Source organism: Jaculus jaculus, chromosome 8, assembly GCF_020740685.1.
Source record: "Jaculus jaculus isolate mJacJac1 chromosome 8, mJacJac1.mat.Y.cur, whole genome shotgun sequence".
Lineage (NCBI taxonomy): Eukaryota > Metazoa > Chordata > Mammalia > Rodentia > Dipodidae > Jaculus > Jaculus jaculus.
The window spans coordinates 53,948,317-53,971,711 of record NC_059109.1 but is presented as its reverse complement, the minus strand read 5'-3'; the positions used below and the strand labels follow the sequence as shown (position 1 = coordinate 53,971,711).

General features: G+C 41.3%; 1 protein-coding gene and 1 pseudogene across 2 annotated transcripts; both read left to right on the top strand.

Annotated features, from left to right (window-relative positions):
- The first annotated feature begins 785 nt into the window (after positions 1 to 785).
- Positions 786 to 20,004, top strand: Slc28a2 (solute carrier family 28 member 2). 2 transcript variants are annotated; one of them, XM_004660862.2, is made up of 18 exons: positions 786 to 866; positions 970 to 1,039; positions 4,117 to 4,144; positions 5,088 to 5,179; positions 6,099 to 6,282; positions 8,734 to 8,875; positions 9,453 to 9,566; positions 9,856 to 9,933; positions 10,497 to 10,577; positions 11,271 to 11,351; positions 12,965 to 13,090; positions 13,174 to 13,304; positions 13,716 to 13,884; positions 14,050 to 14,247; positions 15,145 to 15,226; positions 16,848 to 16,946; positions 17,128 to 17,239; positions 19,887 to 20,004. In XM_004660862.2, the coding sequence occupies exons 1-18, from the start codon at positions 786 to 788 to the stop codon at positions 20,002 to 20,004; spliced, it is 1,986 nt and encodes a 661-aa protein (XP_004660919.2). The 2 variants fall into 2 exon arrangements, with proteins under 2 accessions (XP_004660919.2, XP_045013313.1); XM_045157378.1 differs by lacking the exon at positions 4,117 to 4,144 and having other exon boundaries at positions 970 to 1,067.
- A 334-nt stretch (positions 20,005 to 20,338) lies between these two features.
- LOC105944187 lies at positions 20,339 to 20,646 on the top strand (annotated as a pseudogene).
- The last annotated feature ends 2,749 nt before the right edge of the window (positions 20,647 to 23,395 follow it).

Below are 23,395 nucleotides of genomic sequence, written 5' to 3'. Positions count from 1 at the left end.
AGTAGAACTTTAGGATGGACACATCATAAGTTGGTACCATCATTTCCGTCCTCCTTGTCCCTGCTCCACTGAGGTCCCTCCTTAGTGGGATTGCTGGTATTCACCATGGAGTTTTGGGTTATGACTTGTGAGATCTGCTTTCTTTTTTGGTCCTTATTTTTGTACTTGAGTTTTTCTTGAGCCCCACCGCTCACTTCTGTTTCCTTATTCCTTAGCATAGCCCAGTGGGGACTCCTCCAGGAAAGAAGCAGCAGTTACTGTATGACCCTTTTTTTCTTTTCTTTTCTTTTTGTTTTTTCAGTTTTTCGAGGTAGGGTCTCACTCTGGTCCAGGCTGACCTGGAATTCACTATGTAGTCTCAGGCTGGCCTCGAACTCATGGTGATCCTCCTACCTCTGCCTCCCAAGTGCTGGGATTAAAGGAGTGTGCCGCCACGCCCAGCTGTATGACCCTTTCTTTGAGGGACTACAGAGGTCTATTGCAGTCCAGGTCCTGGGACTCGAGGTAACCCACAACTTCATTCCATTTCCTCTGCCCTCCATTTCTCCTCTGTTGTACTGCTGCTTCCATAGGTGTTCACAGTAAGAACTCGAGTTGGACTTTCCAATATTTATTATAATGAAGTTCAGCACCCAATCTTAACAAAATCTTCTGACTTTCTAGTGAGATTTAGTTTGTGTTTCCTATGAAGACCTGTCCTAACAGTTCTCCCCCGTCCCATGTGACAGCATGGCAAATCATTCAGCCTTGCCCTGTATTTGTTTTTCAGACAAGGATAACAGGCCATGGAGAAAACAAGTGGAAGAGGTTCCATCGCTCCAGCCTCAGTGGAGAATGGCGTAGAGAACCCAGGGCTGGAGCTCATGGTAATTCAAGATCGTGGGTCACCACATGGCTTTTGTAGATCTTTGGCTGCTCTCTCAACCTCCCTCACTTTTGGGACTGAGTCTGTCTTACCTGTGCTTACAGGAAGGAGTAAATACTGAGGCTGAGGGACCCAAAAGGATTGAAGAAGGGACAAAGGAACACAGCATGAGGGATGACCCGAGACTGCCCTCTCACCCAAGGTACAGATATTCCAGAATCCAGCTTAGTGAGGACCTAAGGACCTGGGGTGGGCTAAGTAAAAAGTGATAACAGCTATCCTCTTCTCAGAGAGCTGATCTAATAGTAGAGCTAAGACCACATCCACTTCACATTACCACATGCACTCGTTTGTATTTTGTGTAATTATCATTTATCTCATGCCATAAATAAGTTTATAAGTGTGGGCAAGGATGGCAGCAAAAATAACAGCAACAACAATAATAATGGCTAATATTTATTACTATTATGGAGATCATTTAATTAATTTATTCAATTTTCAGGACAGATGGGTATTAATTTAAATATATTTTTTTAAAATTAGAACATTGAGACTTGGAGATGAACTTGTTAATTAAAAAACTTTTCTGGAATACTCAGATTCAGGGATGGGAAGAAAGGAATGGTGTGTGTGTGTGTGGTGAAGGTAGAGACAAAAGGACCATTATGTAGGATAGAAGAGAAAAATAAGTAGATGTTGTCTTGGAAGTCAAGGGAAAGCTCTGAGCCTGTAGGCTTATATGAACAGGGGTGAAGGAATGCAGAGTGAAAAAACCAAACTTTCAATTTAGACTTTCAGAATTTTGTTTGCTTTCAAGATTAATGTCAGATAAAAGTTAGTTGGGTACATTTGGTTAGCTAGAAGTCATGTACCATGGTATGGGAAAGGGTCTAGATATTTATGAGTTCAGACACCACACCGTAGGAAGTCGAGAAGAGAATATTGGATAGTTTATGAAGAGGATGTAGGCCTATGATCCTGAGATGCTTCCAAACACAATGCTATTTTTGTATTTTTTCCCTTTAAGAATTAACTCAGTGACTTAGTTTTTAAACTTTTCAATTTTATATTTTAAAACTAGTTTACAAAGCAGCAGGTGTCCTTATACTTTCAGCATACTTTGCTTTGGTTGCTCCTTCTTCCCTCTACCCCTCTTTCTCTATCACTCTCTCCCCATTCTCTCCTTTTGCCCTCTGCATCCCCCCTTCAGTGTAATTGTCTGATGTGCTCTACTATCTTCACCATCCAACCCCCAAAGCTTCCCTTTTCCTTTCTTATGGGTCTCTTTCTAGTCTCCTGGCCTTAACCCACATCTACTTCCACCCAGACACATACTTAGTACTTAGAATCTAGGTATAGCATATGAGATAGAATAAATGGTATCTATAATTCTGAGCCTAGATTTTCCAGATTTCCTGCAAATTTGATAATTTCATTCTTCTTTATAACTGAATAAATTTCATACACACACACACACACACACACACATATATCACATTTCATTATCCATTTATCTGTAGATGGACATTTAGGTTGATTCCATTTTCTTGCTATTGTGAAGAGAAACTTGGATATGCAAGTATCCCTGTGGAACAATATAGAGTCCTTGGGGCACATGCCCAGGACTGGTATAACTGGGTCATAAGTTAGCTCTGGGTCATAAGGTTGTACTAGTTTACACTCACATCAATGGAGGATAAGGGTTCCTCTTTCCCTGTAGTCTCACCAAAATTTGTGGTCATTTGTTTTCTTGAAGGTGGTCATTCTGATTTAGGTGATAGAAAATCTCAAAGTAGCTTTGATTTGCATTACTCTGATGGCTAAGAATGTTGAACACCTTTAAAAATATTTATTGGCTATTTCTAGTTCACCTTTAAAGACTTATGTTCATTTCATTGGCCCATTAAGTTATTGGAATTTTTTTTGGTCTTTATCTATTCTAGATTTTTGCCTTCTTTCTGAGGTGTAGCTGGAAAAAAAATTCTCCTATTCTGTAGGCTGCCTGTTCAACCAGTTTGTTGTTGCTTTCTTTATTATTTTTTACTATTGCAACTTCCATAATTATAGACAATAAACCACAATAATTCCCTCTCCCCTCACTTTCTCCTTCACAACTCCACTCTTCATCATATCCCCTCCCCCCTCAATTGGTCTCTCTTTTATTTTGATGTCATCATCTCTTCCTCCTATTATAATGGTCTTTTGTAGGTTGTGCCAGGCACTGTGAGGTCATGGATATCCAGGCCATTTTGTGTCTGGAAGACTGCATTGTAAGGTGTCCTACCCTTCCTTTGGCTCTTACATTCTTTCTGCCACCTCTTCCATAATGGATCCTGAGCCTTGGAAGGTATGATAGAGATGTTTCAGTGATGAAACCCTGTCAATTCTTCTCAGCAATATGGCGCCTTTTGAGTCATCCCACAGTCACCACCATCTGAAAAGAGAAGCTTCTCTGACCAGAATGAGAATAGCATTAATATATGGGCATGAACATTAAGAGAAGTGCTTACCGGGCAGTTTGGTGAGCTGGAAAAAATTTCTCCTATTCTATAGGCTGCCTGTTCACTCAGTTAGTTGATGTTTTCTTTCTTTCTTTCTTTCTTTCTTTCTTTCTTTCTTTCTTTCTTTCTTTCTTCCTTCCTTCCTTCCTTCCTTCCTTCCTTCCTTCCTTCCTTCCTTCCTTCCTTTCTTTCTTTCTTTCTTTCTTTCTTTCTTCTTTCTTTCTTTTCTCTCAGTAGGGTTTCACTTTAGCCCAGGCTGGCCTCAAACTCACAGTGATCCTTCCGATTTCCTACCTGTGCCTCCTGAGTGCTGGGACTAAAGGAGTGTGCCACCCATGCCTGGCTGTTGATTCTTTTGTTGATCAGTTTGAATTGATTTTTGTTCAAGGTGAGAGATATGAACTTAGTTTCATTCTTTTATAGGTGGATCTCATTTTGTCAGCACTATTTTTTGAAAAAGCTACCTCTCTTGTTTATTATTGTTATCATCATCAGTAGCAATTAGTATTATTATTTTCAAATGTACTTGTTTGCCTGTGTATGTGTGGGCACACCAGAGGCTCTTGTTGCTGCAAAGGAATGCCCATTAGGCTCTATGTGGGTGGCTAGGGCATTGAACCCTGGCTGACAGGCTTTTCAAGCAAACACCTTTAACTACTGAGCTATTGCCCCAGCCTCCTTTTAAAAAATTATTATAATTAATTATTAGTGTGTGTATGTGCATGTATATATGTGTATGTGCATGCGCACATGGGCTTGGGCATACAAGTGTCACTGTGTGCTTGTGGAGATCAGAGGATAAACTTGGTTTTTACCAGTGTAAATGCCACTCATGCTGGTGCATGAGCTTGGGATCTCTCTACCTTGTCTGTGAACTTAATGTCAATTTCCGTTCCAGTCAGACTTCTCACTTTGTTTTCATGTATGTATGTATGTAAGTATGTGTATATATGTATCTATCCAGTGCTGAGGACTGAACTCACTGTTTCCTGCATGTTGGGCAAGTGCTTTACACTGTGCAGCAACCTCAGCTCTAGCATCCTGACTCATGTTCATTCTTTCTAATTTGGCCTGCTGATAAACACAGTCCAGTTTCACTTGCTACTTCCAGGCACTTTATCTGCAGGCGTCATTTCTGCTTTCTGGCCCAGAGTAATCCTTCCCATACAAATATGCACATATAATAATCAGAAGCTACAATCCATGTCATTGGGTAGCAGAGTTCTCAAAGAGTCTAAATGTTCTTCTGAGGTGATGTAGTTAGATTGTCAGCAGGTGATAAGCCTCTTGGTGGTATTTTCCTTCCTGTCTGTCCTTGCACACATGGTTGACTATTCGAGGTATTGGGTTTGTGTGGGTTTGAGATGAGAACACCAGATTGCTTCTCAGAAGAGCAGGGTTTCTTCTGAATATGGAAGCATCTGTTCTTTATGAACAGGGAAGAAGTGAATCCCTGCTCTGACTTGTCTCCTTCTGTGGCAGGACATTATCAAGGGTATTGTTGGTCTAGGCTGAGAAGGGTCATTCTGACTTGCAGCCCTGGGAAAGGTTTGAATGGCCTTTTGGGCATTGCAGTGACATTACCTGACCCCTCTCCCTCAGGTGAATAATTTTCTTCATTGACTAAAAGCAAATTCTGCCTTGGGGTATATTATCAAGTTTTGAGAACTGGCACAAATGGGATGAGTGAGTCTTGTGTTTTAATTTTGTGTTCTCACTAGGAAGAATCTACAGCCTTTCACCAAGGCAAGAAGTTTCTTCAAAAGACACGCCAGCTTGTTCAAGAGGATCCTGTTAGGATTGTTGTGTTTGGGTGAGATCATGAGAATTCATGGGAGGGGAAGCAATCATTTTAGAAATCTTGCCTGTGTCAAGACAATTATGGGATGGAAAGCAATTTTACTAACAAATTGATCTGAAGGCTATTTGATGTACTTGCAAGCAAGACATAATGTGTTAAATTGCACCTAAGAGTAATAGGTAAAACCTAAGTATAAACTAAATCTCAAATCTATATTATTTGGCAGGCTTAAAATATGCCAGAGAATCACTCTCTTTTAGTTTATTTTCCTAGTGTCTTGATTTGATTCAGGGTACAATATTTGCTAGTCTTTATGAAAGAAATCTGCATTATACATGACTTATTTGCTGGTTTATAAGTGAAATCAATTATATAAAGTGCTGTTTTTTATTAAAAACAAAACCCAGCAAACCTCTGTTTAAACTATGCTGCCAGTGACATTTGGGGCTTTATAGCAACATTAGATGCAGCTGAGATAGTGAGATCACAAATTGTACTTTGGAGTGAGTTGCCAATCAGGAGAAGGGCCATGTGGCTTTTCTTTCTTGTTTACGCGTGACTCTGCTCAGGAGAAGAATTTAACCATTTAGCATTTGAAGTGACTAGGGCAATGCAACTTTAAGAAGAAATGACTGACTTGAAGAGTCTGATGGTGGAAATCTAAGCGACAGGGAGAGGATATCAGATAGAATGGAAGGGAGTTAGGGTTCATCAGGGACAAGTGAAGAGATATAGTTTTCAGACTAAGTTGGCTTGTGTTTGGGATCTCAAGAAGACCACAGCTAGACCTCTTCCCAGGCTGGGAGAGATGCAGCTGGGCCTGACTGCAGAGTCCCTGCAGAGTTCTTGCTTTGAGACCCTCATGACGGGGCTTCATTTGCCCCGTGGAGGCTCTGCCATGCTGACCGTACTCTGCTCCTTCTCTCTCCAGCGTACGCCGCCTACTTCCTGGCGGCGTGCATCCTGGACTTCCACAGGGCACTGGCCTTGCTCGTCATCACATGCTTGGTGATCTTCTTCTTGATTTGCCATTTTCTAAAAAAGCACTTGAGTAAAAAAATGACAAGATGTTTGAAGCCCTTTAAAAACTCCCGCCTGAGACTCTGGATGAAATGGTGAGTATTTTATTGAGCTTTGTATTGCAGTGGCATGATATCCACAGAAAGCACCTTAAAGAATAAAAGGTTTTCTTTGGCTCTTAAGTGCAGAAGTTTTGCTCATGGTCACTTATCCCAATCACTGTTAGCTTTCGGTGAAGTAGAGCATCATAGTGGGGCAAAGACGCTCATTCTATGGAGACCACCAAGCAAAGAGAGCGAGAAAGCAAGGGGTGTAGGACAAGGACCACCTTTAAGGACATGTGCTCAGTAAACTACTCCAAGTAGGTCCGCCACTTCCTACAGTTTCCACCAGCTTCTAATAGCTCTTTCAATACAAACCCATCAGTGGATTAATCCACTGATGAGATCAAAACCCTCACGATCCAGTCATTTAGTTTCCAGAAGCCCCACCTCTGAAGATTGCTGCATTGAGGAACAAACCTATAACACATGAGTCTTTGACGGACAGTTTAGATCTAAATTACAACAGTATGATAAGAATTCCAATATTTTTCACCCCAACAATTTATATGAAGGCTTTTGGCAGCTCCTGAGTGATATCCAGGTCCTTACACTTGAGAAAACCAGAGTACAAGACTCAGCAACAGGAGCACCAAACCTCAGTACAGTTTCTTATACCCTTAGATCAACATTGCTAGGGGCAGAAAAGGCTCAGTTTCAGAGAAGAATTTCAGTCTAAATAGTCTAAGAACCCATGATAGAAATGAGAACACCAATTCTTTTCTTCAATGAGCTAGTCAGAACAAAGACACTTGGAGTTGTGTTATCAAATCAAGTTGACTCATTTCTCCTTTCAGTCCCTGATCTGTTTAATGCTTCACCCCTCTAGTACCCCAAGATTTCTTGCACTCAGTGGTGCCTTTCTCATTTCCTTAGAGTTTAAGGAGCAAACTTACTGATTAATACAGCTGGATTCCAGAGCCGCCATAGGTTACCTATTGCATGCACATGTCCTTTGATCACAGACCAGGAGTAAGAGAATAACTTTCAGACTTCTAGAAAGTTCCTCCTTGCACATTCTCCAATGTATACATAGAAAACAGGTGCTAAGGATGTTTTCAACAGTGACACTTTGGAGAAATAACAGCAGATTATCATCAAAGTTTTGAATCCTTGATTATTTGACACTGGGTAGGTACAGCTAAAATGACTTTATTCATTAAGAAAGATGGAGTTTGAAAGCCAGATTTTAACTTTAAGAGAGATGAGTACACAGTGAAAAGAGCTCTGAGTTAAAATCCAGGTCTGTAATGCCTTTTTCTGCTTTGCTTTGGTGGTATTACAGTGAATAATGTGCTCCTTTTGTTTTGTTTTTATTTGCAATTTTCCCTGTAATTCTGTTTCCCCGGATTTTGTACATTTTTTGTTTGTTTTTGAGGCAGAATCTTACATAGCCCACATCAGCCTCAGCCTCACTTTGTAGCTGAGGGTGACCTTGAACTTCTGATGCTCCTGCCTCCATTTCACAAGTGCTGGAATTATAGGTGTGTAAGACCATGCCCATTTTTTTTCTTTTTTTCTGGTGATGTTTGGGATTAGAGGCAGGAACCAGAGCCTTGTACATGTTAGGCAAATGCTCCATCATTGAATGACATCCCAAGCTGTAGTCTGTGTATTAATCAAGTATGTTTGGTGTATGAAAAGCCAATAAATTCATAAGTAATTGATTTGTGGCTCTTTTACTCTTGCCCTTGAAGTAGTTAGAAATTGGGTGGAGAACAATAGGGGATCAATTTCTCCTTCAGTTTTTGGTATTTTTTTGTTAATCATTGAAACCATCTTCAGGAATGAGTCATTATATTAGGTCTTTTAAATACAGAAATATAGGAAAGGAAATCATGTAATTTGTGTCCCCAGATTAGAAACTTTATTCTGGAGGCTGGGGATGTAGCTCAGTTGGTTTTTATAAAGCCCAAAGCCATGTGTTTGATCCTTAGCACTACATAAAAATGTTGTCATGGTATACACCTGTAATCCCAGCACTCAGGAGGTGGAGGTATAGAGGATTAGAAGTTCAAGGTCATCCTTGGCAACATAGTGAGTTGAAGCCAGTCTGTGATACATGAGATCCTGTCTCAAAAAATAAAAGGGAGCCGGGCGTGGTGATGCACACCTTTAATCCTAGCACTCTGGAGGCAGAGGTAGGAGGATCGCCGTGCGTTCAAGGGCACCCTGTGACTAGGTAGTGAATTCCTGGTGAGCCTGGGCCAGAATGAGACCCTACCTCAAAAAAATAAAAATATGAAATAAAAGGGAAGGAAGGAAGGAGCTTCATCTTAGTTGGAGAGGAAAGATGTGGAAGCTAGGGAACTAACAGTTGGATGTTTCTCAAGATGTGAAGAATAAACTGTTGAGTCCCCCCACCCAACTTATTCTTGAGGTACATTTCTATTTGTCAGAAGCATTCACTGAGTTAATGACATGCTTTTGGCATTTTTTCTCTAGGTTGCTCACAGGAGTCTCCGTAGTGGGCCTTATCCTGTGGCTGGCTCTAGACACAGCCCAAAGGCCGGAGCAGCTGATCTCCTTTGCAGGAATCTGTATGTTCATCCTCATCCTCTTTGTCTGTTCCAAGCACCACAGGGCAGTGAGTACTGGGTATTCACGTATGGCATATAAACACACAGAAGGGTCAAGTACAAATTGCCAAGTACATGTGTGAAGTCGTCATGATAAAGACATGGAATTATGGTTTTTTTTTTACAACCCCTGGGCTCTGGCATTTTTATTCCTAAGAAACATTAAGGATCTTAGACTATTTATTTTCAAAATGTAGACTATGACTTATTAGTGAGTCTTGATATAGATTTTGTAGATCTAGGACAGCATTAAAGAGAATGAAGGAAAAAATTAAAAAAAAGAAGGGAAGAAAATATAATAGAACAGAGAATAAAACACAATTTCACTGTACATAATGATAGTGATTACAGAAGTTACTTGTATATATGTTTGATAAGTGTCATCTAGCATCTAAACATTCTGAAAAACATGTGGGCACAGTTGACTCTATGCACCATTGCCCCGTGTCTCCATGTGTTTCTTTTCCATTCTCCCTGCTCCCTATGCCATCTTACCCCACATTTACTGTTAGCACCATCAGTTAGTTCATTGCAGTCAAGCAGGGTTTAGAATTCACACTGGAATAATTTTCTTATTGACCATAGGTGTGCTGGAGGACAGTGTTTTGGGGCCTGGGTCTTCAGTTTGTCTTTGGGATTTTGGTCATCAGAACTGATCCTGGATTTAATGCATTTCAGTGGCTGGGCAATCAAATCCAGGTATGGAAAATTGAACATGATGGTTTTGTTCTTTTAGAACCTAAGAAAGTAGGTTAAAGTAGCTTTGAGGAAAACATGAGGTTAGGGCTGTATCTTAAGGATGGAGCTCGGAGATCTGCTTGAGAAATAACGGTATGGTTCAGACTATGAATAAAGAGAACTGATCTTGTGAACCCGTCACTCAGTGAGCAGCTGATGGGGACATAGCCTGCCCTCAGTGGTCACACATGAGGTAGATCCCTCTCCTCCTATGTCCTGCTTGGCTTTACTCTTATTCTCCTTCTTTCAGATCTTTCTGAGCTACACTGTGGCTGGTTCCAGTTTTGTCTTCGGTGATACGCTGGTCCAAAATGTCTTTGCTTTTCAAGTAAGACCTGTTTTGTGGCAGGAATGACAAAGTCAATGGAAGGGTAGGGGGCATGGCAAGTAAAGCAGAGGTGGAAAATGCATGTTCAAGAGATCAGCCAGCCCCAAGAAAAGGACTTAATCCCATCAGTAAAGGAAAAAGCTTCCATTTCTTCTCCTTTGATTATTATTATCCTGAAATTGGTTGAAAGAGACTTGGGGCAAAATGCCCAGAAAACATCTTTTTTTTTTTTTTTTTTTAGGTAGGGTCTCGCTGTAACCCAGGCTGACCTGGAATTCACTATGTAGTCTCAGGGTGGCCTTGAACTCAAGGTGATCCTCCTATCTCTGCCTCCCGCGTGATGGGATTAAAGGCGTGCGCCACCACACCTGGCTCACATCTTCAGATCTAATACTCATGGGGTGATAGCTTTGTAGCATATTTTAAATTTCTTCTTAAACTACGCTGTGACATGTGCTCTTGGATGCTGAGAGTTTAATTTGGAAGCCTGAAACAGTTTGCTTGTGGTATATGTAGCACACAAAATGTAATGTCTCACCAGTTGCCCACCACTTTCATTACAGTCCTTACCAATCATTATCTTCTTTGGATGTGTGATGTCCATTCTCTACTACCTGGGACTTGTGCAGTGGGTAGTTGAGAAGGTAAGTCATTTTTCTGTACCTATTAGGTAAGGAACTTCACCTGGGATCTGTGTAGGGGGTGAAGATGGTACTTGATTTGGAGTAAAGCTCACTTATGGGATGTAGTGTGTTAGAACCAGTGAAAAATGGCATTGTAAGCATCCTTATAACAAATGGTCACTGAGATCTGAGATAGGCTAAGAGCAGCGTAGAGAGGAAAGCTGTGCTGAACCATGCTTTCACATTGAATTAAATATATATATATATATATATATACACACACACACACACACACACACACACACACACACACACACACGCATATTTTCAAGCAGAGAGAGATAAAAGAGAGACAGACAGAGAGAATGGGCACTCCAGGGCCTCCATCCATTGCAAACAGACTCTAGATGCAGGTACCACTTTGTGCACCTGGCCTTATGTTGGAACTAGGGAATTGAACTCAAGTCATTAGGCTCTTCAGGCAGTTGCCTCATGACTGAGCCATCTCTCCAGCCCTCACACTGAATTTTAATGTGCTTGTTTTCGAAGACAAGAGGCCTGAGTTCTGGCCAAGGCTACATTTGTAATTGGTTTTGAGGCTTTGTGCCACATTATTTCTCAGTTTCCTTATCAGTAAAAAGGAGGAAGGGCTTCGTTGGACATGATCTAAGATTCCTGCTAATATTGACTGTTTAAGTTTCTGAATCCTTTTAGATTGCCTGGTTTTTGCAAATCACCATGGGCACCACTGCTGCAGAGACCCTGGCTGTAGCAGGAAACATATTTGTAGGGATGGTAAGTACACTGAGGTGTTCAGGTTATATTTGTTCTGGAGAATTGAGAACTTGGCAAAGTACAGGTTTAGAAAGATATGCCCTTTCTTCCCTCCATCCCTTTGTCCCTTCCCCCTCCTCCTTCCTTTCTTTCTTTGTTTCTTTCTTTTTCCCTCTCTCCCTTCTCCCATCTTCGTCCCTCCCTCATCCCTCTCTCTCCTTTCCTTCTTGACAGGCTCTTATGTAGCCCAGGCTGCCCATGCACTCACTGTGTAGCCAGGGATGGTCTCCATCTCCTGATCCACTTGCCTTTACTTCCCAAGTTCTGGGGCTATAGGTATGAGTCACCATACCTGGCTTGAAAGGTGTACTTTTTTCATGAAAAGACAAATTAAAAACTGTGGAAAAGGTAGCCCTTGATGGAAAATATTTTAGACATTTAAGGAGGACTCAGATTCTTGCTTTCACCCTTAATGCAGAATAATTATCTGGGCACTCTTATTCTTTTCTTTCTTTCTTTCTTTTTTTTTTTTTTTTTTTTTTTTTTTTGGTTTTTCAAGGTAGGATCTCACTCCAGCTCAGGCTGACCTGGAATTCTCTATGTAGTCTCAGGGTGGCCTCGAACTCACGGTGAGCCTCCTACCTCTGCCTCCTGAGTGCTGAGATTAAAGGCGTGCGCCACCATGCCCAGCTGGCACTCTTATTCTTAATGGACACTCTTAGCCACAGATTGATCTATTAATCACTTATAACCAGCTTAGTTTCCCCTACTAGATTATAATCTTGTAAGAGTAGATACTTTGTTTTATTCATATCCATAGTCCTGGGAGCTAGTGCAGAATGTTAGTCTTTTAGTTGGCATTCATTAAAGGATAAATAGTGTCTTAGTGTGATTAGATACAGTTTTCATAGTTGAGCCATCTTAACTTTATAAAACATTTATTTGATTCTTTTTTAATTTTAATTTTGTTTATTTTGATTTATTTGTTTGAGACTGACAGAGAAAGAGAGAGAGAGAGAGAGAGAGAGAGAGAGAGAGAGAGAGGGAGGGAGGGAGGGAGGGAGAATGGGCACATCAGGGCCTACAGCCACTGCAAACGAACACCAGATACATGCACTGCCTTGTGCATCTGGCTAACGGGGGTTCTGGGGAATAGAGCCTCAAACCGGGGGCCTTAGGCTTCACAGGCAAGCACTTAACCCCTAAGCCATCTCTCCAGTCCCTACTTTGATTCTTTCATAAAATGTTGGCTTAGAGCAGCCACTTTCAGTTCATTCGATACTATTTTGTAAGCATCTAATATGTACCTAGTGAGTGCATCATATTCCATAAATTAATTTCTCATGGCTTTTGACAGAAAGAAAAACAAAAGAAAATATCACTTATTTTCTATAGAATTGAAAACACGAAACAGTGAAAACCATACCACAAACACACACTTGGGCTCCTGGAGGAGTGCGGCAGATCCAGAGGGCCTGAAAGCAGAGGTTACTGCTCACTTGGTGGAGCTGTGTCTCCCAGAACAGCACACGGGATAGACACGTATCTAGTGGGTCCATTTGCTGCCTGTTGCTGGCACTTTTGCATAGGGAAGTACATCTTCATGGAGTCAACTGTTGCCCCCTTGTCTTTAGACAGAGGCACCTTTGCTCATCCGCCCCTACCTTGAAGACATGACCCTCTCTGAAATCCACGCGGTGATGACTGGAGGGTTTGCCACCATTGCAGGCACTGTGATGGGAGCCTTCATATCCTTTGGGGTAAGGCATAGTCTTCCTAACCACTCCTGGGCAAGCCGAAGATGCATTCTAGAGTGATGCTGACCCTCTGTCTGGCTTTACAGATTGACGCATCGTCTTTGATTTCCGCCTCAGTGATGGCTGCCCCCTGTGCTCTTGCCTTGTCCAAGCTGGTGTATCCGGAAGTGGAACAGTCGAAGTTCAAGAGCAAGGAAGGGGTGAAAATGCCTCGTGGGTGAGTCAGAGGGGGCTGATGATTTGGGAGATGGTGAAGTAGATGCTCCTAGAGGGGCCCTGTGTGGTAGACTTCAAGTCTCTCTGAGGGAAGACCATGATCACATATACCCTCTTGGCCTGTCTGTGCTTCCAGCTCATCATGCTTGTTTTGTTTCTTGCTTTCCTTCCTAGCTGCCACTGGCTTCGGTATGCCAGGACCTCCTGTCCTTAGCCTCAGTGTAATTTCATGGCAACTACATATGATACTGTTTCAGAGTAATTCCCATTGACAGGGACATTAAAGAATTCCATTATCATCCCTCACACTGGCCTTGTACCTACTATCTGCACTTTGGGGGCAATGGAATTTCTCTTCTCCAAGGGGCTGAGGCTATCCTAGGTATTCTTTCGCTATGCTTAATAACCACAGGAAGGAGAGAAATATCCTGGAAGCTGCCAGCAATGGAGCCACAGATGCCATAGGCCTTGTTGCTAATGTAGCAGCTAATCTGGTTGCTTTTTTGGCTGTGTTGGCCTTCCTCAATGCTACCCTAACCTGGCTCGGGGAATTGGTGGATATACACAGGCTCACTTTCCAGGTAAAGGCTTATATTTATTAGGCATGTTTTCCTGGCTCACAGGAAGTAAGAGAAGGTATAAGTAGGAGAAAGGGGAAGGAGGAGGAAGAGATGGGCTCCAGAGAATGGCCCTGGCACATGGCCTCTGTGATTTGGTTTTTCCTTGGGTACCTCTCTTTCACACAGGTCATCTGCTCCTATGTCCTAAGACCCATGATTTTCATGATGGGTGTAGAGTGGGCAGACTGTCCAATAGTGGCAGAGATAGTGGGAGTCAAGTTCTTCATAAATGAGTTCGTGGCCTACCAACAACTGTCTCAATACAAGAATAAACGTCTGTCTGGAGTGGAAGAGTGGATCCAGGGCGAGAAACAGTGGATTTCTGTAAGTGCCAATGTAGCAAAGAATAAATAGTGTTAAATATAGGCCATGGAGATCTGAGGGAAGACAGAAGATGCTGTGCAAAAGATTGTTGCCCATCGGGTGCTTTCCAGGGTCCCAGGCCTAACCACAAAATGAGCAGAACCATATGCTTGGTAACCTTGTCTCCAGCATCTCAGCTCCTTTCTCTGAGCTGTGTGAGCTGTTTCTCCTCAGCATTCTTGCCCAGATTTGCTCTGTAATGTAATTGCTGACTCTTTAGAGTTGGGGAAGTCCACTAGTTTTTGATGGCCTAAGGTCCCTTCATTTATGTTTATTTATTTATTTGAGGAAGAGAGAGAGAGAAAGAGAAAGAGAAAGAGAAAGAGAAAGAGAAAGAGAAAGAGAAAGAGAAAGAGAAAGAGAAAGAGAGAGAGATAATGGTGTGTCAGGGCTTCCAGCCACTGGAAACAAGCTCCAGATACATGTGCCACCTTGTGCATCTGACGTTAGGGGTGTATTGGGGAATAAACCTGGTCCTTTGGGTTTGCAGGCAAACATCTTAACCACTAAGCCATCTCTCCAGTCCCTCATTTATGTCTCAATTACTATGAATTGATCTTCATTTTCTCCCTCTTTGTGTCTTTAGCTCTACTCTCTCAGCCATCCTCATTTCTATGCCTTATACTTATTCACAGTTTAGTAGATAGTATTGGGCCAAGATATCTGTGGTACTTTCCATATTGCCATTGCTTTTGTAACTCAGAAATCAGTCGTTTCCTCAGCATCTTTTGTGTGTTTCTCAGAATAACAACAACAACAGAAAGACGAGGGGCTCTAAGTATCTTGGAACTTCTACTGTGATTATAAAACTGCATTCATGAAACTGAACTTATACAACTTTTAATTTTTTTTCCCTAGGTGAAAGCTGAAATTATTGCAACATTTTCACTCTGTGGATTTGCCAATCTTAGTTCCATAGGAATCACACTGGGAGGCTTGAGTGAGTTAATTTCCCCTAGGTCCCCAATAAGCTAAGCAGATCCCAGCTTTTCGGGGTGCAGTGCCTGGGTCTTAGTGCCAGGGCTGTGTGAGATGGGCCCTCAGGCCACAGTTAACTTAGACCCACAGCAGCTCTGCCGTGCATGTGCGCCACCTGACTGCATGGAGTCCCGAACGACTTCAGCTTTAATTACTTTTCCCTTTAGGGTTTAGGGTTTTTTTTTTTTTCTTCTTCTTTCTTTCTTCTTTTGGATTTTCGAGGTAGGGTCTCTAGCTGACCTGGAATTCACTACATAGTCTCAAGGTGGTCTCGAACTCTCAGCGATCCTCCTGAGTACTGGGATTAAAGGTGTGTGCCACCACACCCAGCTTCAGTTTAATTTTAATTTTTCTTGTGGGAAAAAATATTATGATATTTCTATCTTGCTACTAAACTAGCACAAACATATATACATAAAGATGATGTGGTTTGTTCAGTAATGAAGGCACTTTCTGAAACTAAGCTCAATTCTGGCTAGCTGCACAGTGGTGACAGGCACACATGGAAGAGCAGACACGTGAGAAAGGGACTGTCATAACGGCGCGATTACTAGCTAAAAGGTACCAAGTGTAGAAGGAGTTAGTCTCTGAGGCCAACAGAGATATATTCAGCCATCGCTAGACAGGGTGCTGTATACAGACAATGGCTGGAGGAATAACCTGAGGAGGGCAGGGCAAAGAGAATGTCTAGCACAATCCCAAGAGCCTGGAAGATTTAAGTGAGAAATAAAAAGAAAATGCAGCTCAGGGCTGGAGAGATGGCGTAGCGGTTAAGCGCTTACCTGTGAAGCCTGAGGACCCTGGTTCGAGGCTCGGTTCCCCAGGTCCCACGTTAGCCAGATGCACAAGGGGGCGCACGCATCTGGAGTTCGTTTGCAGAGGCTGGAAGCCCTGGTGCGCCCATTCTCTCTCTCTCCCTCTACCTGTCTTTCTCTCTGTGTCTGTCGCTCTCAAATAAATAAATAAATAAAAATTAAAAAAAAATAAAATTAAAAAAAAAGAAGAAAATCTCAGTGTGTAAAAAGAACCATTTTGTGGCAATAATATTTTGGGATAGAATCCTATATAATTTATTTGATAGCTTATTAAATAATATGAAGGTGAAATAATTTTCTTTTGGTTTATCATCTCTTCTGGTAAACACTTGCCTAAATTGTTTGAATTCTGATAACTGTTTACTCTCTGGTTGTGAAAAGGCCAAGATTAGGTGAATGTTGCCTTAGTACTGTGGCTTAAAATGGTCTAATTTGGGTCCAGGTTTAAGAGAGCATATCTCAACTGGCAAACACCAGACATTTACACCTGCTTGGAGCAACTCAAAGACTTACTGGATTCAGATACATCTTGAGTATGTTCATAGGACCACTGAGGTGAGGGTCAGATACATCATCTTTGACCAAGGGAAAGTCCCAGTTAGATATCCCTCAGGACTAATATACATATACATGTTTCTCAGGGTGACATTGGCAGCCTAGGTTGCACCTAAGAATACTGTTCATGTGATATGTTTTGTTCCTCTACATTCTTCTAAATGCATCACTGTGTGGGAAAGAGAGCAAACGACTTTGTTCTGTTGTCTGCAGCATCAATGATACCCCAGCGCAAGAGTGACCTGTGCAAGCTTGTGGTGAGGGCCCTCTTCACAGGGGCCTGCGTGTCCCTCATCAGTGCCTGTATGGCAGGTGGGTGCCTAAGCATGGACTCTTGGCACAGGATCTCTCTCAGAATATTGATTTCACTATCTGTCCACAGATACGAAGAAAACCCACCTAATCCACAGTGTTATTAACTCACAACCGAACAGTGAATATTGAGGACCATGGGTCAGAGCACCTCCATTCATTGCCTGTCTCCTTTGTCCAGGAATCCTCTATGTTCCCAGGGGAGCTGAAACTGACTGTGTGTCCTTCCTAAACTCAAGTTTCACCAATAGAACTTACGAGACTTATGTGTGCTGCAGGGAGCTATTCCAGAGGTGCGTGAATACCAAACTCCAGCTCCCTCCTCTTATATCCTCTTTTCCATGAAGGAATCTTCTGGAGGTAGGATAATAAAGGTCTTGAGGATAGTTATGTGGATACTCAGTAGTGGGCATGTGACCAGACAGTGTCAGTTCTACTGTGTACAAATGATAGGTTCTATCTCCATTGGTGGAGAGGGGCAGGGGAAGAAGTATGGGTTCTCTATTAAGAACTTACTGTGTTCATTATGACCCAAGTATAGACAGGTTGCAGGCAAATATTTAGCAATGAGTCTAAGTAGCTAAAAATAGGCTTCTTCAGATAAAAGTCAAGAGAAGAGAAAGTTGATAAAATAGTGATAAATTAAAATAATGTAAAAATGATTTTGTTCACTATGAAAATTAAATGAAGAGAATACAAGTCTACGGGCATGATGGCACACACCTTTAATCCTAGCACTCAGGAGGCAGAGATAGGAGGATTGCTGTGGGTTCAAGACCATCCTGGGACTACAGAGTGAGTTCCAGGTCACCTTGGGCTAGAGTAAGACCCTACCTTGAAACCTTCTTCCCATCCCCTAAATAAAAGATTATGAGTCCGGAAAGAAGAGACTTTATCATTAAGCTAAAAGAACTAATTTAAGGGACATACAAAAGACAGACCTTAAAGAATAAGAATGTTTTATATCATCAAAGTGAAAGGTGTTTACTGATAGTAACTTGTAGATGAGTGAGGAGCATTCTGGGACATAAGGCTGAAATATTACAAAAGACCTTGTATAAAATTCTAAGAAATTTAGATTTAGACCCACAAAGTTCTAACACTGGCGCAATCAACTGTGATTTTTCAGAAGATCATTTTGTAGTCATCTGGATAGCAAGGAGATTGATAAATACACTGCTGTTAATAGTCTTAGTGAGAGATGGTGAAAACTGATACCTGGCAAGTTGTAAGGACAGAGAAGCCTAGACAAAAAGCAGTCAATAGGGTTGGTCTTTGGAGGAGGGAGAAAGGGTCACAGTGAGGAAGGGCTATTTCTTTTAGCTTGGGAAAGTGGGTCCAAAGTCTGCCATTACTTCACTGAGAGGAACAGGACTAATTACCAGAGATTCCCATAAATGAGACGGGTGTGGCCTTCTGCAGTTTTGGATAGCTTAACTTGGAGGTAGATATAACCACCATGTAAAGTTACTTATAAACCAACTTGAGTCTGGGGCTCAGGAGGGAAATCAGAGCTGGAGATGGCTAGGAACTAAGTAGGCAATTTGTTTACTGTACAGGTAGGTGTTGGCTGCTAATTAACATACAAATAATAAAAGTTAATAAAGTACAAGTAATAAAAGTGCAAGTACATGAATATTACTCTGTCTGTGGGTGGAGATTATCACTAGAGAAGGCAATCAATATCCTTCAAAATTTACCCTTCTGGCTGGAGAGATGGCTTAGCTTGCCTGCGAAGCCTAAGGACCCAGGTTCAATTCCCCAGTACTCACTACATGGACATGGTGGCGCATGTGTCTAGAGTTTGTTTGTAGTAGCTAGAGGTCCAGGCATGCCCATTCTCTCTATCTCTAATAAATAAATAAATAAGAAATAAAGATATAAAAATTATAGCTGGGTATGGTGGTGAACATCTTTAATTCCCCCAGTAGGGAAGCAGAGGTAGGAAGGATTGCTGAGTTCAAGGCCACCCTGAGACTACATAGTGAATTGCAGGTCAGCCTGGGCTAGAGTGAGATCCTACCTTGAAAATCCAAAAAGCAAATAAATAAATATATATATCATCCTCCTGATAAATAATTAAAGATGAATTTATGAGCTGGATAGATCATTGATCTGTCATGTTTTGATGCCTTTGTTCTCACTTGATTTCCTAAAGCCACATCCAAAGCATTAGCATCTAGAACTTGACAAAAATTGCATTTTGTGTCATTAATTAATATGTATTAGTTAGGTGGTTTTCCTTTCTTAAAAGCAAAGTGGTCTTGGGTTATCACTTTATTTAAATTTTTTTCTTTCCTTTTTAATTGACCATTTTTATAAATGCATATAACATATTTTGATCATAATCTCCCTCTGTTACCCCCTCCCCAATTTCTCTTCCACCAGACTCCTTCTTCTTTTCGACTAGTCCCTTTTCTACTTCTGTCTTTTTATTTTTATTTATTTATTTTTCGAGGTAGGATTTCACTCTAGCCCAGGCTGACTTGGAATTCACTTTGTAGTTTCAGGGTGGCCTCAAAATCACAGTGATCCTCCTACCTCTGCCTCCCAAGTGCTGGGATTAAAGGCATGCACCACCATGCCAGGCTCTGTGTGTTTTTTTAAAATTTTTTTATAAAAAGTATTTTATTTATTATGTGCAAGGAATGAGAGAGAGACAGTGAGAGAGAGAGAGAGAGAGAGAGAGAGAGAGAGAGAAGGAGGGAGAGAGAGAGAGGGAGAGAGAGAGAATGAATGGGTATACCAGGGCCTCTAGCCACTGCAAATTAACTCCAGATGTATGCACCACTTTGTGCATCTGGCTTACATGGGACCTGGGGAATGAAACCTGGGTCCTTAGGCTTTGCAGGCAAGCGCCTTAACTGCTAAGCCATTTCTTTAGCCCTGTTGCGTTGTTTTTATCTGACTGCTATGCATTTCTCTGGTCTTTCATTTCAGTACTTCCCTGAATGGCACCGACCTGCCTACCTTCTCAGGCCCCTGGGAAGACAAGGAGTTCAGTGCCACAGCCCTTGCTACCTGTTGTGAACTCTACACAAGTACTGTCTGTGCCTGAGGCCACCTGGGCCATTTCCAAAACTGTTCTCATCTGACAGTTTTATGATGGCAAATACATTTTTTATGTACTCAAGCTACCTTTTCTATAAGGAGCTCGTAAAGGTACACAAAGTCAATTTTAAAAGATTTAAATTGGTTTGCTATATTCCAATAATGAAGCTTCACATTCCTTCATTGGTTCACTGCATCAAATAAGACACACCTCATGGGCACTGAGGAACATGTATTCGGCAAAATAAATATGACCATATCCAAAGAATCTTGACGAGATCAAATGTCCACCTTCTAAATGGAAAGGTTCACAGTGTCAGCAATGAAAGAGCAAATTAAAAATGGATGATGTTGAGAAAGACAAGAAGCCCTTTGTTCCGAAATATGCCTAGTGCCACACTGTGGGAAAGGGAGACAAGCACAAGACTGGACCGTGGTCTGTTTGGGTGGAAGATGGGTCAGGTGGCTGGATTCTTTTACACACACACCGACAAGAATGAAGGCATCGCTGGTGGAGAAGATATATGATAAGAGTACTTGGAGAATCCCAAAAAGCACATCACTGGAACAAAAATATTTTGCTGGCATTAAGAAGAATGGAGAAAGGGCAGACTTAATAGCTCATCTTTAAAAAGGTACTAATGGGTAATAGCCACTGCCCTACTTATTATAAAACTGAAATATCTCATGTTTTTAAATGTGTATCACAATTTTATTGACTTCACACACCCACAATTCAGATCACAAATGGCTAATAGAGTATGTTTGTTGAACAGTCCTCGTTTAAGTAAAATTGGCTTATAGTGAAGTGAACAGTAATTCTGGTTCCATAAATACTATGGGCTTTCCCTATCTATCTAAAGATAAGATTGGACTTCATTAGTAATGTTCAACTTCTCACAAAAACATGGAATGCCAACTCAAAACCTATTGAAGATTGATTTTATATATAGATTTCTATTGCTGGTTATGTGAATATGTTTAAACACTGGAAAAAGTTCTCTTCACTGTCTCAGAACCAAGCTGGACTTGCAGGCAAGGGTTAAAGATAAGGGTGCAATTGTATTTATTTTTGTTGTTGACTCTGTCAATTTCATTAGAATTCCCTGTATTTAAAGATGCTTTTTTACTTACTAAATGGCATTTTTGCGTGGTTTATGTATATCAAACAAAGAATATTTTACACCCCACAAAAAAGAATCTTGAAAATTTTGCTCCAAGCTACCCTCTTAAGTTATGGTGAGAGTATGGTCAAGTAGGAGAAAGCACTGGGTAGCAAGGACCAACATCCAAGTTCAGTTCCCGGCCAACCCACAGAGCAGGGAGAAGGAGGAATCAAAACGAGGTGCTTCTTTTGAAACAGGTCATGGTGGTATGCCTGTAATTTCAGCACTTGGGAAGCTGAGGCAGGAGAATTATCTTGAGTTCAAGGAAAGCCTGGGCTACAGAGTAAGACCCTGTTTCAAAAGGATCAAAAACTAAAACCAAAGCCACTAACAACAGTTGCCGTATTCTATAAAATGGTTCAGTATATGATGCGTCCTGGGGCAGAGGTGAAGGGAATTATATTTTTTGGAGTTCTGTGGATGAGCAGGGTTTCTAAGTTTATATATGAAAGGTACATGAATATTTAATGATAATATTTTTCTGGTTGTTAAATATTTGTAAACCTGAAAGCTCTATAATATCTTTACATAATAAACAAAACAAAAATTTTCCTGTGTACAAACATTTAAGGAATATCCATTTCTTAAAGGCTCTTACTTTGTTTTAATATTCTGCTATTGTGCCAACTATCTGTACTTTAGGTTTATGGAGGATGTATTAAAAATGCAATTTTCAGTGTTGGGGCACAGTTTTGCTACCCAAGAGCCATTTGGCCTGTCTGCAGACATCATTGGTTGTTACAGCTGGGTGGATGCTACTGACATCTACTGGGTCGAGAACAGGATTGCTACTAAAATTCTTACCTTGTCTCCCATAACAAAGAATTCACTGGTTGGCTCCAAGTGTCAATAATACTGAGGCTGAGAAATTCACAATATTTAAGATGTTTATTAGTAATATTATAAATATCACAGCTTTAAAGAAGTCTCTTGAAGTGATATAGGACTTCCTCAAGACATTAAACATAAATTATCATATTGCTCCACAAGTTCCATTTCTACATAATACTCAAAAATTGAAATAATTACACACATGTTCATAGCACCACAGTAGTCAAAAGTGAAATCAGTCCAGACATTTATGAACAGATGGGACAAAAACTGCAGTGTATACATATAGTGGGCTTTTACTCAGTCATTAATAGGACGAAGTACAGATGAATACTATGCATAGGGCCTTGAAAATGTTATACAAAATGAAAGAAGGCAGACACAAAAGGCTCATTATTGTATGATTTCATTATGTGAAATACCCAGAGTAGATAAATCCATAAAGAGAGGACATACTGGTGATTGCCAGGGACCCAGGCTAGGGGTGGAGAGTGACTAAGTTCTTAATGATCATAGCTTCATACTTTGGGGCAATGAGAATATCTTAGAGCTAGAAAGGTAGTGACTGTATAATATTGTGAATGTATTAAACATAACTGAATTGCAGTTAACTTATATATTCCTTAACATTCCTCTCCTAGCTTCTCAATTCTCTGTGATCAGATCCCATTAGTCTTGAGTTCTTATACAATCCTTTCTTCCATATTTTCCAGATGATATAAAACAGGCGTCAATAAATTACTTTGTCCCTTTCCTTTCCTTTCCTTTCCTTTCCTTTCCTTTCCTTTCCTTTCCTTTCCTTTCCTTTCCTTTCCTTTCCTTTCCTTTCCTTTCCTTTCCTTTCTTTTCTTTTCCATTCCTCCCCTCCCCTCCCCTGCCCTCCCCTCCCCTCCCCTCCCCTCCCCCTCCACTTGTCCTCAAAAGGCTAATTAAATAGACAGGTAATAGTGACAGCAGAGACAGGAGTTGAGAAGAGGAGCAAATCAAGAGGTCCAAGGACCCTCTCTGCCAAGTCCCTCATTAGGATCCTGACATGAGGGTTGGGTTCAAATAGAGGGCAAGAGGCTTGCATAGCTCAGCAGCCCTGGTCAAGGTGAGATCCTACCCATCACTCTCTCAGTTTCAGTCTGCCCTGCGAGGTGATCAGATAAGTTATCAGAATTGTGTGAAGTCTCTTCTTAGGGGACAAGTTTCTCCTCAAGCTGCCACCAGGCTTCAACCTATTTCTTCTCCAAGCATGAGATTCCTGGGGAAATTGCAGCTTTGGAAGGAGCATTGCTTCAGTAGTCTGAAAACTGAAGGAGGAGGTACAAAAATATCTCTTCAGTTAGGCTGGGAAAATAATTCAGCTGTTAAAGGTACTTGCTTGCAAAGCCTGCCAGCCTGAGTTTGATTCCCTAG

Excerpts from the sequence above, each read along its gene's own strand:
- Slc28a2 (XM_004660862.2), top strand. The coding sequence starts at position 786 with ATGGAGAAAACAAGTGGAAGAGGTTCCATCGCTCCAGCCTCAGTGGAG. Across the intron at positions 14,248-15,144 it reads GCGAGAAACAGTGGATTTCT|GTGAAAGCTGAAATTATTGC; the intron begins GTAAGTGCCAAT and ends TTTTTTCCCTAG. Across the intron at positions 16,947-17,127 it reads CATCAGTGCCTGTATGGCAG|GAATCCTCTATGTTCCCAGG; the intron begins GTGGGTGCCTAA and ends TCCTTTGTCCAG.